The 13,478-nt window shown below is 60.2% G+C and overlaps 1 protein-coding gene across 2 annotated transcripts in view; it reads left to right on the top strand.

The window, feature by feature from the left end:
• ARHGAP22 (Rho GTPase activating protein 22) overlaps positions 1–13,478 on the top strand; it is a 156,573-nt gene that overhangs the window by 137,057 nt on the left and 6,038 nt on the right. For both annotated transcript variants that reach the window (XM_036265319.1, XM_036265320.1), the window contains 3 exons: positions 9,163–9,370; positions 12,205–12,337; positions 13,077–13,150. In XM_036265319.1, coding sequence (XP_036121212.1) covers positions 9,163–9,370; positions 12,205–12,337; positions 13,077–13,150 — 415 coding nt within the window. The remainder of the gene's footprint in view (positions 1–9,162; positions 9,371–12,204; positions 12,338–13,076; positions 13,151–13,478) is intronic.

The following is a 13,478-nucleotide window of genomic DNA, read 5'->3' on the forward strand; positions in this document are numbered from 1 at the left end:
TTCCAGGTTCCAGGGATTAGGATGTAGACATCTTTGGGGAGCCTTCACTCAGCCTAACACATCCATAATAAACAAAATGTCAAAATTTTCCATCACGACCGGATCTGTGGGTGGGGTTAGGCACTTACAAAGTGCAGGTTCAGATCCAGTCTTGACTGAAAATTTTGATATTTTGTTCATCACGATTTTTTTTTACATCAATTGGTATTAGAAAATATTACAATAAAATGTTTGCCTTGATTACTGAAATTTCGGGCACTCCCTAAGTTTTGCTCCAGGGAAGAGCGCTTCACCCTAGTGCAGGCCCTGCACACTCAACTCAGAGGAGTCCCCACCCCTTGCAGCCCCTGACCTCCCTAAAAGCCCTCTCTTGCGTAACTCTGCCCATGGCCCCTGTGACCTCTGTCCTTCCTGTCTGGCGTTGCATGGCCCCCAGTTTTACCTCTTTAGCACCCGCCCCTCCTGGTGTGTGCCTGGGGCTGTGGACCCATCTGGGTCCTCACACTTTGGAAGTAGGAGATTCTGGGCTCTTTTAACTGGGCCAGAATCCTGCTCTGGGAAGATCATAGGCTTTGCAGAGAGGTCATGTAGGTTTGACGACCTTTCACTGTCTGTGTGAGCCTAGGAAAGTACACAACCTTTCTGAGCTTCAGTTGAGTCGTCTGCAAAACGGGGACATTAATGCTTATTTCTCAGGGCTGCACAAGCCCTAAGCACGTCCCTGGCGCTCAGGCGCTGGCCCAGGCAGGGCAGAGGCCTGGAGCCCTGCGCCCCGTCTGACGCCAGCAGCCAGCTGTAGGTCTGGGCTCGGCAGTCTCGCGGCGGGGTGACCCAGAGCTAGTTACCCGACCTTCCTGAGCCTCACTGTCCCCCCTGGAACACCTCTTCCCAGTCTGCTGGGGATGGGCGCGCCTAAAGCCAGTCCTTGGCCAGGAGAGGGGCCATCGATGGGAGGTGCTAGTATTTCTAGGATGCGTAACAACACGGGGAATTAGGAAAGGGGAGCAGATGTTCGAAATCGCAGATCTTCCAGCTTCAGGCTTGGCATTTGAGGCATTCGCAAGTCGCGGGCCCTCCCTCCCCCAGCCCTCCCTGCAGGGTCCGGGCCCGCGGCGGGCGGCGGCGGCGGGCAAGCCGCTACCTGCGCGCGTGCCGGGCATTCCTGCCGCCGCCGCGCCGCCCGCCCGGGCCGCCATGGGCCTGATGCCGGCCGCGCGGGCCCTCTCCGGCTGCCGCGCCTGCCCGCGGCCGTCCTGCCGCCTGCCCGCCTGCTGCGCGCCCGCCGCCCGAGGTAGGGCGGGACGGGTGCGGGCGGCCGCGGGGAAGCGGCGTCGGGGCCGGGAGCGCGCTGGAACCCGGGGCTGGCGCGGCGGGCGAGGGGGCGCTACGCATGCGCGTCGCGGGGCGCAGCGGGGCGCTGGAGGAGTGCCGGGTGCCCGCGCGGGGCCGAGCGGGGCGCTGGGGAGCGGGGCGGCCCGTGCCCGGGGGGCGCCTCCTTCCCGTGGGCTCCTGCCTGAGGACCTGAGGGACCGGCCGAGCGCGAGGCCTTGCAGGGACCCCCTCCCCGCCCCACTCCGAGGGCCCCAAGCCCAGGCGGGATCGCGCCCTGGGCCCGCACCCCAAGCCCAGGGCTCGCCCGCGTTTCCTCCCTGGGCCTCGGACCGGCCGCAGTGCCGCGCCCGACACGGAGCCCGCCCCCAGCGCAGGGCGAGCGCGATCACCTGCGTCCCCCACCCCGGGGCTTGCTCCGGGCAGGACCCCAAGATGTGTCTCTCTCCGCGTTCTGTCTCTTGCGCTGCCTTCAGCCTGTTGGTTGGCGAGGCCTGGATGGGCAGGAAGAGGCAGGAAGGGGCTTTCAGCCGGAAGGAAAGGACAGGTGGCCTGTGGCTGTCACAGCCCTGGAGCCGCCGGCGCTCTGAGGCTGCGGCGCCTAGAGCGGACTTGGCACATGGGCACAGCTGCGGGAGAGCTGGAAGGGGGTTGCAGCCACGGGGCCTGCCCTGCGAGAGGAGAGAGCAAGGAGAGATGACCGAAGCCCGGCTCTCTGGAGAGAATTTTGGAATTATTTTCTCGTGGTGTCTCTTGCGTGACGGACCTTCCACAAGTAGAGGGAGCCGTCAAGGGACCTGTGCGCGAGCGGAAGGCAGGCATGGCTGACGCCCTCTCCTCTTGGGGACCCTCTGGCTGGCGCAGTTCCCCTTGAATGTCCTGGGACTGTTCATTTAAGGTCCTGACCCCAGTGCCCTTGGCGGACATCTGTGCCCCGCAGGTCACAGTAGAAGAGGTGAATACCTGATATCTTTAGAACAGGCCTGAGGTCTCTGCTTAGGGATCAGCTCCAAGAAGAAACCCCAGCTGTCTCCCTTCCTGCTGGGGCCCTGGGTGGGACCCCGGCCAAGCAGAACCTAGGGCCCTGCCCTGGGCGTCCGCCGAAGGCCATGTTTGTCGAGTACCTGCTTCGGGGTGTCTGGTGTGGTCGGCTCTCCCACGCAGCTCACAGCCCCACAAAGTGGCGGTGACGGAGGTTCAGTGGGCTTGAGGTCACTCAGGACAGGGAGCTGAGGCAGCTGACCACTGGTCTGTAGGCCTCCTGTTGCTGCGTGGGACCCGGGAGAGGGCGGGAGGCCCGCTCGTCAGAGCAGCTGGCGGAGGCCTGGCCCAGCTCCGCCAGCGGGTTCAGCGGGTCGGCGGCCTCTGCCAGTTTCCCTCTGATGGCAGAGCCCTGCCTCTGAAGAGCGTGGGCTGGGACCTCGAGGAACCTGCGAGCTGGCTCGGTTTCCAGGATCTGACAAGCTACTGGAACTGGTTCTTGGCGATACTACCCCTCCAAGATGTGCCAAGAGGGCTGAGGGAATTCAGCGCAGCTGTTCCCGGCCTACCAGACTCTGCCAAAGAGGCGCTGGCAAGGGGAGCGGCAGGAAGCCTCTGAGGAGGGAGGCCGGCCCTGTAGCCGAGCGCAGGCGCCTCCAGTGGGAGGCAGCTGGGAAGGAAGCCTGGAAGGCTGAGCTGGAACGGCCTTTCCCACGGAGCTCCCCAGGGCCCCCCTCCAGGGGTGGCACGTGGGCAGCGTGCGTGGGCAGCCTGCACAGGGCTCCTGCAAGGCCACGTGGCTGTGCTAGCAACATGGGCTCAGTCCCAGGGGCTGGTGGTCCAGGGGCAGGTCCTTGGGGCAGCCCCTAAAGACAGGTGTGCTCGCTCCCATTTTATAGATGGAAATACTGAGGCCCGGTTAAAGGAGGCACTCTGCTCCTCAGCTCCTCAGCCAGGATATGCACCTAGACCAATGCAGCTGTGGGCTTGGAATCTTCGTCTTTGTGGCATCTGCTGCCAGTGTCCCCTCTCCCACCCCTAGCCCAGCCATCTGGACAGGCTCAGCATGTGGAGGGCCCCAGGGGAGGCTCCTCATTTCCCGGAGCTCGTGAGTGACATGTGGGTCGGTGCTCATCATGGTCCACGGCCTTTGCCAGGGCAGGGGCCTGCTGTTCTCCCAGCCTCTTCAAGCGCCCTCCCTCACGCCCACTCTCCAGCCCCAGGTCCTGTCAGGCCCCACCCATGGCTGCCTTTGGGCCTCTGCTCAAGTGCTAGCCCCCTCCCAGCCCCGCACCTGGGGACTTCCCTTTCCTGGCTCTCACAACCCTGTCTAGGGGGCGGGGACAGTGCCCGGAGGCTTCCTGGGGACACGTTGGTTGTGCTGAGGTTGGGAGGGGCCTTCGGAGACCCGGGGACCCACCGGCGTGGGCTGGCTCCGAGGCAGCTGGGCCTGCCGGCCAGGCTGCACCTGGTGGGGGCGGGGCAAGGCCTGGCCTGCCCGGAGTTTGAACTGTCTCCTGGGGGGTGGGGTCGGGGAGGCAGCGAAGGGTTTCCAGCAGAGGGGGCCCTGGTAGCACGTCCATGTTGCCAGCCCTCTGGGCAGCTCTGAGACTCCAACCCCTAGAACAGGGCTGAGGTCCAAGTGTGAGAGTAATGGAAGTGTGGAGGGAGGATGGACAGACAGACGACACGTGTCTTGGGGACAGGTGACAGCAGAGCAGGAACATGGGCACCAAGCAGAGGCGGGGGGATGCCCGAGGTCTGCGGATCTTTCGAGAGAAGTGTTGGATTGTGTTGTGCAGGTTCCCCCTGCTGCCGCCAGGCCCCTGTGAGCTGAGGGCTGGAGCTGAGCACGCAGTGGGGCCGGGACTGTGTTCGTCCCGCTGGGAGCCCAGTGGTGCTGACTGGGGTGGGGGCCCTGGTGAGGAACCAGGCAGAGGGAGGGCCTTCACACCAGCTGTGATGGACAGCCAGGCGGGAGAACCCTGGTCTGCTGAAGGGACAGCTCCGTAGGGGGGGCACCTGAGCTATTCCCAAGGCTAGTGAGACAGTGGCGCAGACCGAAGGCGGAGAGGCTCCCAGGTGGAGGGACCTGTACACTGTGCGTGGGCCAGGCAGCAGGGGAGCAGACGCAGAGGGCACTCCGGGGGCGGGACAGCCGAGGGGAGAGGGTCCTGTGCCCGAGTGGAAGGCAGGCACGGGGGTGCGATGCCAGGCTAGCGCCCTCTCCTCGGGGGGACCGTCTGCTCATGGGCAGTTCCCCTTGGATGTCCCCTGACCGTTTGTTTAAGGCCCTTGGGGGACATCTGTGCCCCGCAGGTCAGAGCAGAAGAGTGAATGCCGAGCAAAGCCACGCGAGTGAGGTGAGGGCCGGTGTGGGGCTGTGCGGGAGGAACAGGTGTCCCTGAGTCCGCCAGTGTTGTGTGGGGTTCCGGCTGGCGCCACCCGATCCAGGGATATTTCAGAGCCTGGGAATCTAGATTTTTGTATAGACTCTTGGTTTTAAATGACCAGTTTAAAAACGTTTCAAACATCACGCTGGCTGAAGGGCATTTCAGACCCGCAGGAGCCGTGGTTGAGCCTCGTGATCCAGCTGCGTGAGGAAGAGGGAATGTGTCTCCGGGTGCCCAGGACACTGGTCATGCTGGGCCTAGGGACTCCTCAGAGCTGCCCCAGGCGGCCACCACGCGGTCTGGAGCATCAGCCCCTACACTCAAGGCTGCTGCGTGGCCCCTCTGGCCCCATGCCCATGGGCCAGGGCGTGGGCTCTCCCACCAAGTGCCAGGAGGCAGACAGCCCTCCCTTTCTTGTCAGCAACGCAGTCCGTGCTCACCTCTGCCTGTTGCCCAGTGACCACACCGTTGGGACCTGCTGGGGGCGGGGGAACCGAGGAAACAAGGCTGTAGTGGGTAGAATCACACAGCATCCTGGGAGCTCCACTGTGGCCTAGAACATTCTCTGGACCTGAAGCCAGACTGCCTGGGTGTGACCTTGACCCTACTGAGTGAACTTGGCATGTCCTTAAAGCCCCCTGCCTCTCAGTTTATTCATGAAATATCGGGACAGTGACGATGACGATGACGGTGATGATAATAATAGTAATGTCCCTGAGTTATTAAGCTCTGTGAGGAGGAAGTGTGCCGATTCGTGTAGCACCTTGCCACAGTGCACGTGTGAGCTATGTTAGCGCTCTCCTCACACACATGCACGCACACAGCGCCCAAGGCAAACACATCATGCGCACACAAATGCACATATGCGCACACAAGTCCACACACACACCCCTAAAGCTTGGTGGCGTTGTTAGGTGCACCCCACGCGAGCATGTTTTCCAGAAGGGTGAGTCGCCGTCCCCCAGGTTCTGTGTGCTTTGTCTGAGCACCGCAGGTGAGGACGTTTAGGAGCCCTGCTCTGTGCCAGGCACTGACCACAAACGGAGGGAGCTTATTTCAAATAACCACTGCGTGCGGGAGACACATGGACTCCCGCAGTCCTGCCGCCACTTAGAGCCAGGGGAGGGGTTGAACCTCTTTGCTGCTGGCTTGCCATCCAGGGAAGCCACCTGCCTTGGCTGCACCCCTTGGGGACCCCAGAACGGCCTGAACTGAGTGAGCTGCGGCCGCGGAACACCGCGCAACGGCCCCACAGGGACGGTCTGTGCACCATGGATGAGGACCTGCCGGGCGGCCCGGAGCCCTTGAGGAGCTGGGCTGGAGAAGGCTGTTTCTCCTGCTACTCCTGAGAGGGGGGCTTTGTGGGTGCAGCTCCTCCCGCTCTGCCTGGGCTGCCGGAACCACTTAGCCCAGTTGTCTGTTTAGTTCTTACAGGTTTGCTCAGTCACAGTTTCTCTACCTTCTTCCTCCTTTGCTCTATCCCTCTGTCCCTCATGTGGTTTCTTGTCCTGTATTCAATGTCTGAATATTTTGCTTCCTGATTTTTTTTGCAAATGTTATTGAAATGCAGCATACAGAAAGGTATACAGGTCACAATTGCACAGGCTAATGATTCTCCTCACAGTGAACACAGCTGAGTAAGCAGAGCTTAGGTCTAGAAGCGGAGCATCGCGGTACCCAGAGGCCCCCAGCCCCCCAGTCACTGGCCCGCGGAAGCAGCGGGCCTACTGCGGTTTCCACTTTACATACACGCAGTAGTGCAGCGTGTGCTCTGGGTCTGGCTTTTGCATTTTAAAAATATGTTGTTTTTTGTCATAAATTTTAAAAGGTTTTGGTAAAATAGAGCTAATGCAAAATTCACCATCTTAGCCCTGGCTGGGTGGCTTGGTTGGTTGGAGCATTGTCCCATGAACCAATAGGATGTGGATTCAATTTCTGGTCAGGGCACATCCCTGGTCGGGGCCCGTACAGGAGACAAAAGATCAGTGTTTCTCTCTCACATCGATGTCTCTTTCTCTTTTCCTTCCTCTCTCTAAAAATCAACAAACATATCCTTGGGTGAGGATTAAACATTTTTTTCATCTTAACCATTTTTTTCATTCAAAAAATGTTTATTAACTACATACTATATTTCAGACACGAGTGTGAATACAGAGATGAATAAAAACAATTCTGTCTTCAAGAAGTGCACAGTGTAGTGGATGAAAATAGCTTACATTTATGTAATGCTCTTTCAAATACTTCCATGTTTGATAGTCACAATACTCCGATGAGACTGATGCCTTCCATTTCTACATTTTAAATCTTTTAGGAGCCATATGTAGGTGCAAAAGGATCCTGATAAAAATGGTATAAAGTATGAAAAGATGTATGAAGTATAATGATATTGCAAGCTTCTGTGTAGACACATCCTCATTTAAGAACACAAACATTTAGGTCTTCTATGTCCCCTAAGAGGAAATCCAACTCTGAATTTCATCTTTCTCTTTCTCTCTCTTTTTTTTTTTTTTTGTTTAATCCTCACTCGAGGACATTTTTCTATATTTTGTTCAGATAGAGTGGAAGGGAGAGAGAGAGAGAGAAAAACATCGACGTGAAAGGTACACATCGAGTGGTCACCATTCGCACAACCCAACCAGGGCCAGGGACAAACTGCAACCGAGGTACATGCCCTTAGCGGGAACCGAACTCGGGTCTCTCCGGACCGCAGGCCGACGTTCTAACTGCTGAGCAAAACTGGCCATGGCTCTCTTTCTCCTTTTATTTATAGTTAATTGTGTTTGTATCATTAAGCAACATACCATGTAGTTTGCATGGCTCTGTACCTGTTCAAGTGGAAACATACTGAATACTTACTATTTCCTCTCAACCTTATAGTTTTGCTTTGTACATGTCTTTCTTTATTACTGTTGAAAGTATTACAGATACTTTCTTCCCCATTGACCCCCTCCTTCCTGCTCCTACCCTGCTTCTGCTTTCTCCAACCTAATGTCTATGTCAATTGGTTGTGCATATAAGTCCTTTGGTTTATCTCTTCCCACCCCTCCCACCCCCATCCCTCTGAGGTTTGTCAGTCTGTCCCCTGCTTCCATGATTCTGGATCTCTTTTGGTTGACAGCTTATTATGTTCCACAAATAAGTGAGATCATATGATACTTGTTTTTCTCTGTTTGGCTTATTTTGCTCAACCTAATACTTTCCAGATCCCTCCATGTCATCTCAAAGGATAAGAGACCTTTCTTACAGCTGCATAGTACCCCACTGTGTATATGTACCACAGCTTTTTTATCTATTTGTCTACTGATGGACATTTGGGCTGTTTCCAGATCTTAGCTATTGTAAATAGTGCTGCTATGAACCTGGGGGTACATATATTCTTTCTGATTGGTGTTTCAGGCTTCTTAGGGTATATTCCTAGAAGTGGGATCACTGGGTCAAATGGCAGTTCCATTTTTAATTTTTTGAGGAGACACCATATAGTTTTCCATGGTGGCTGCACCAGTCTGCATTCCCACCAGCAGTGCACTAGAGTCCCCTTTTCTCCACACCCCGCCAGCACTGGTTTGATGATTTGTTGATGGCGGCCATTCTGACAGGTGTGAGGTGCATCGTCCCCATTTCTAAGCGTACAGCTTGGTGGCATAAAGTATATTCATAATGTGAACTTGGGTGTATAGAGATACGTTCAGGTCTGCTTTCAGGGATCCTGGGCATATGCGAGAGGTGGCACTGCTCTGTTTTAGACGGATCTGCAGAGTCAGCACCTTTTCCATTCTCACCAGCAGCGCACACGGGTTTCCGTTTCTCTGCAGCCAACACTCGTGACTTTCTGTGTTTTTCAACAATCGCCGCCCTCGTGGTGTCTCCCGTGGTTCTGCTTTGCGTTTCCCCGATGATCGGTGATGCTGAGTCAGGACTGCGTTTTCTCACCCATACCCTGTGGCGCGCGCTCCGCCCGCTGCGTCCGGCTGCGCTCGCCCCACGAGCGGGCGGTGCGTGGGCCTGCGTGGGCCTGCGTGGGCCTGCGGCTCCGCACACTGCATTGCGGCGGGCACTGGTGGTCTCCCCGCGGAGCGACTGTGAGCTGTGCTGCTCAGAACATTCGAGAGCAGGTCTTTTGGAGAACATAGTCTTGAATTTTTAAATGTAAGCCACTTCTCCTTGGAGGTTAGTGGTGCATAAATAAACTAGTCAATAAAATGCATAATGCACATTCTCAAGGCCCTTTAAAGCTCCTCAGACTTGCAGGAGCTGCACAGGACAGGCCACCTGTCCCTGTGCCCTCCTGCTCCCTGTCCCAGGCGGCCCGGCCTCCAGCTGCCCGGTGTGCCCCTTAGTCTCTAACCTGCTCCCTCAGCAGCAGCCGCCTTGGGCCCTGGCGGCCCGTCTCCGTGCCCCAGGAGCCTGCTCACACGGAGCTGGAGAGCGGAGGGTGTGACCGGGTCCTCTCTGTGCGCAGGGATCTTTGGGCAGCGCCTGGAGGACATAGTGCACCACGAGCGGAAGTATGGCCCCCGCCTGGCCCCCCTGCTGGTGGAGCAGTGCGTGGACTTCATCCGCGAGCGTGGGCTCACCGAGGAGGGCCTCTTCCGCATGCCGGGCCAGGCCACCCTGGTGAGGGACCTGCAGGACTCCTTTGACTGTGGGGAGAAGCCACTGTTCGACAGGTGAGCTCTGGGGGGTGAAGATGGGGCCATCTGCTGTTATCCCTCTGCGGGGCTCCTCCCAGGGCACCAGCTCCCAGGGCAGGGCAGGGTGGTGCCCGGGAGGCCTGGCAGCAGGATGGTGGGCAGGACGGGTCCTCACATTGTGCGTGTGTGCTGAGCCAGTTCTCGCCGTGGGCACAGCACAGGCCCCAGGCTCCCTGGCAGCCGTGGTCTCCAGGCAGGTCCTGCCACAGGCCACGCGTGGGCTCTTTCCTCTGCGGGTGTCCCCCCACCTGGCCCAGGCAGGAGGAAAGAGGGCCTCTGCTGCTCCATCCAGGACCTCGGGCCCTGCTCCTCCGGGTGACCTGCCCCAGCCCCTCAGTGCTGAGGCGGAGCAGCCACGGCCCAGTCCCCTCCGCCTTCGGGATGGGGAGTCCGCTCCACCTGTGCTGGGTGCCCGTCCTAACCCATCGCCGACTTACCAGGTCCTGGGCTTCACCCCCTGGGTGGGGTCAACCTCGCTAAGAGCCCAGTGGCCGCACCGGGGGAGATGGGCTCTTTGGAGGGCTCCCATCTCTGACAGGACCGTGCCCACTCGGGACAGTTTACACAGAAAGTTCTTCCTCTGCCAAGCCTGCCCCAGGAGAGGTTCCCAGCCGCCCTGGCCTCCCCAGGTCCCCTGGGGCAGAGCACCCCAGTCCCTCCAGCTTCCCCCCGGCCCCTTCACCGCAGCCAGGGGTCTGGCAGTTTCTTTCTTCAGATGTGGGGCCTGAGACTGACCACCGTTCCCCAGAGGTCTGCCCACGAGGCACAGGGGTCCCTTCCCCTGGAGCCTCGGGAAGCTGCATCCTGATACTCTGACCTTGTGGTCCACTCTGAACCTCTGCCAGCCAGGCCTCTTCCATCCTGGGCCCGGGTGGTCCAGGGTTGTGGCTGGAGATTATCTCTAATAATGCCCTCTGTTGTTCCTGGAAATTCACCATGACACTGGGTCTGGGTGCTTTTCGGCTAGAAATTGCTCCCTGCGGTGTCTCACTCCATTCCTTCCCACTTCTCACGTCTCCATGGTGTCCTCTGGCCCTGCAAGCCCACCTCCTGCCACAGGTCCCAAGCTCCTGCCTCCCATCATTCCCTGACAGAGGGGTCCAGGGCGACTCCCCTCACCGCCTGCTGGGCACAACCCACACTCACTCTCTGCATGACGGTGAACTCACACAGCCCAGCACCTGGAAGCCTTCACCTGGGCTGCTCCTGCCCAGCCCTCCCCGCCTGTGGACCCTGGGCCTGGGGCAGCCCTCCCAGGACAATCCACCGTGCTGCCGGGTGTGGGGCAGCCCTCCCGGGACAACCCACCGTGCTGCCGGGTGTGGGGCAGCCCTCCCAGGACAATCCACCGTGCTGCCGGGTGTGGGCAGCCCTCCCAGGACAATCCACCGTGCTGCCAGGTGTGGGGCAGCCCTCCCAGGCCGGTGCACCGTGCTGCCGGGTGTGGGGCAGCCCTCCCAGGACAATCCACCGTGCTGCCGGGTGTGGGGCAGCCCTCCCAGGACAATCCACCATGCTGCCGGGTGTGGGGCAGCCCTCCCAGGTCAATCCACCGTGCTGCCGGGTGTGGGGCAGCCCTCCCAGGTCAATCCACCGTGCTGCCGGGTGTGGGGCAGCCCTCCCAGGACAATCCACCGTGCTGCCGGGTGGGTGTGGGGCAGCCCTCCCAGGACAATCCACCGTGCTGCCGGGTGTGGGCAGCCCTCCCAGGCCGGTGCACCGTGCTGCCAGGCCTGGAGGAGTCTCCTTTGCACCGGAGCCTGCCTGCCCCAGCGATTCTCAGTAGCCCTTTCTCACTTCACTCCGAGGGCACCCTGCAGCCATGGCTGTGGCCCCCAGGAGCCGCTCAGACGGCTAACAAGTGAACACCAGCACCAGCAGGGCTGCGGTCACCAAGCCCAGGCCCTGCCTGGCAGACTCGCTTAGGGGCAGTGCCAGGACCAGGACCAGGACCAGACGCAGGGCCGCTGCCCTCCGCGGAGCCCACGCCCCCAGGCAGTTCTGAGCGGGAAGAAGGGAACTGAGGACGGGAGCAGACATGTGGGGTGCTGGGGTGCTGGGAATAGGGTGAGGAGCACAGAAGCCCAGGTGTCCATTGTGTGCTTGGAACCCAGAAGCCAGGGGCAAGGGTCTGACCTCTGACCTGCCCGGCCCTGGGGGCCAGTGCCCCAGCCTCCACTTTGACACGGCCCTCCCCTTCATCCAAGGGGATGTGCGCTCAGGCTTGGGCAAGGACTGCTGTGTCCCTGGCTCCCCACCCCCTACCCTCCCGGGAGCACCCTGGCTCCCATGTCACTGTCACGGGGCAGCCACCAGGCCCAGAAGGGGACCCTTCACACCCATTGGTTCCCTGACCAGCTGTCACAGGGCTGCTCCTCTGTGAGTGGGTGGGGTGGTGTATGGTTCCTCCCATGCAGGGAAGCCCGGCAGGGAGCAGCTGTACCCGCAGGGCCCTGTGGGTTTTGAAGGGAGGGTCCTGAGGACGCATTCTGAGCAGGGCCTGGGCTGTGGGTTGTCTCTGAGCAGGGGCTCCAGCTCCACCCCTCCGGGCCCCCCCCCCCCCGTGCACGACCCCTGGAAGCAGCCTGGGCCTTTCCTTGACGAGGGGCAGGGATCTGCACCCCTCTTTTTTGTGCACACACACGCGTGCACACAGACACCTGTGCACACCCGCACACCCGTGCACACCCATGCACACACACGCACACACCTGTGCAAGGACGTGAGGGCACAGGCTGCCCCGGTGGGGAAGTGTGGTCGCCCCTGCAGTTCCCGGCACCCATGCTTCTCCCGTGTCCCCCTGCTGGCAGCACCACAGATGTGCACACGGTGGCCTCCCTGCTGAAGCTCTACCTGCGGGAGCTGCCTGAGCCTGTGGTCCCCTTCGCCAGGTACGAGGACTTCCTCAGCTGCGCCCAGCTGCTCACCAAGGACGAGGGGGAGGTTAGTGGTTCTTGAGGACTGGTCCTGGGAGGTGGGCCTGGCGGGGGTGGGGACTCAGGACAGGAAACTCTGACCTTCACTTTTTGTGGCAGCCTGTGTGTGTTGGGGTGGGAGCAGGCGCATCCTGCTGGGGGAGCCTGGAGCGTCCCCTTTGTAGGGCCCTCCCTGTGTGAGGCCTCGGACTTGGGGGCACAGGGGCTGCTCTCTGGTCGTGCCCAGGACTCACCACCGGTCCTCCACTCGGCTTCCAGCTACCCAGGTGGCCTGAGTTCAGAAACAACCAGACCTTTCCTCTGCATCCTGCCTCCTTCCAAAAGAATCTGAGGCAGGACACCGCCCCCCCCCCCCCAGGTGCCTGGCTGGGGAGGGACTGTTTGCCCTCCCTGCGGCCGTGGGGGCCATGAGGGTCTTTATCTGGCAAATATTTGTGTCTCGATAAGCACTGGCCCTGACATTCCTCTGTGGCTGTGCAGAGGCACACCCCACACACCGGTCCCCAGAGAACTGCCTCCCGGGAGGCCAGAGGCCTGGCCCCTCCTCACTCCTCAGACAGAGGTGGAGTTGGTGGTGCCCTCTGGTCACCTGGGGCCGAGTGATGGCTGGAAGTGTGGCCTCTGGGACCTGCCACCCTCACCCCTGCCCACGTCCCCCCTCTATGCCCACTCCCCTGTGTTCCCCCCAGCGAGAGAAGGGCCAGTCGCTGGTCTCAGAAGTGCTGTTTTTCTCTTTCAATACCAAGGGGACTCTGGAGTTGGCTAAGCAAGTGAGCAGCCTGCCCCTGGCCAATTACAACCTGCTCAGATATATCTGCAAGTAAGTGGCGGGCAGTGGCTGGGTCATTCCCCCACCCCGGTCTGCTCCCGAGGGTCCGCCAGCCCGCCCACAGGGACTGCTGATGAACTCGGCCCTGGGCACAGCCGGCCCACCGGCCCCTGGGGGCTGTGTTACAGTCCTGGGTGCCTCATTCAGGCAGAAAGGGACATGCCCCGTGCTCTCTGCCTCCTCTCGGTGCCTCGAAGTCCCCTCTGCCAGGGGCCTTTCTCCTGACCATGACCCCAGCCCAGGGCGGCCCTCAGCCCAGTCCCACCCTGGGGGCTCTGCCTTCCCAGACATCTGCCCCCACTGCAGGTAGGACAGTCAT

This window comes from Molossus molossus, unplaced genomic scaffold, assembly GCF_014108415.1.
Source record: "Molossus molossus isolate mMolMol1 unplaced genomic scaffold, mMolMol1.p scaffold_m16_p_17, whole genome shotgun sequence".
NCBI classification, from domain to species: Eukaryota; Metazoa; Chordata; class Mammalia; order Chiroptera; family Molossidae; genus Molossus; species Molossus molossus.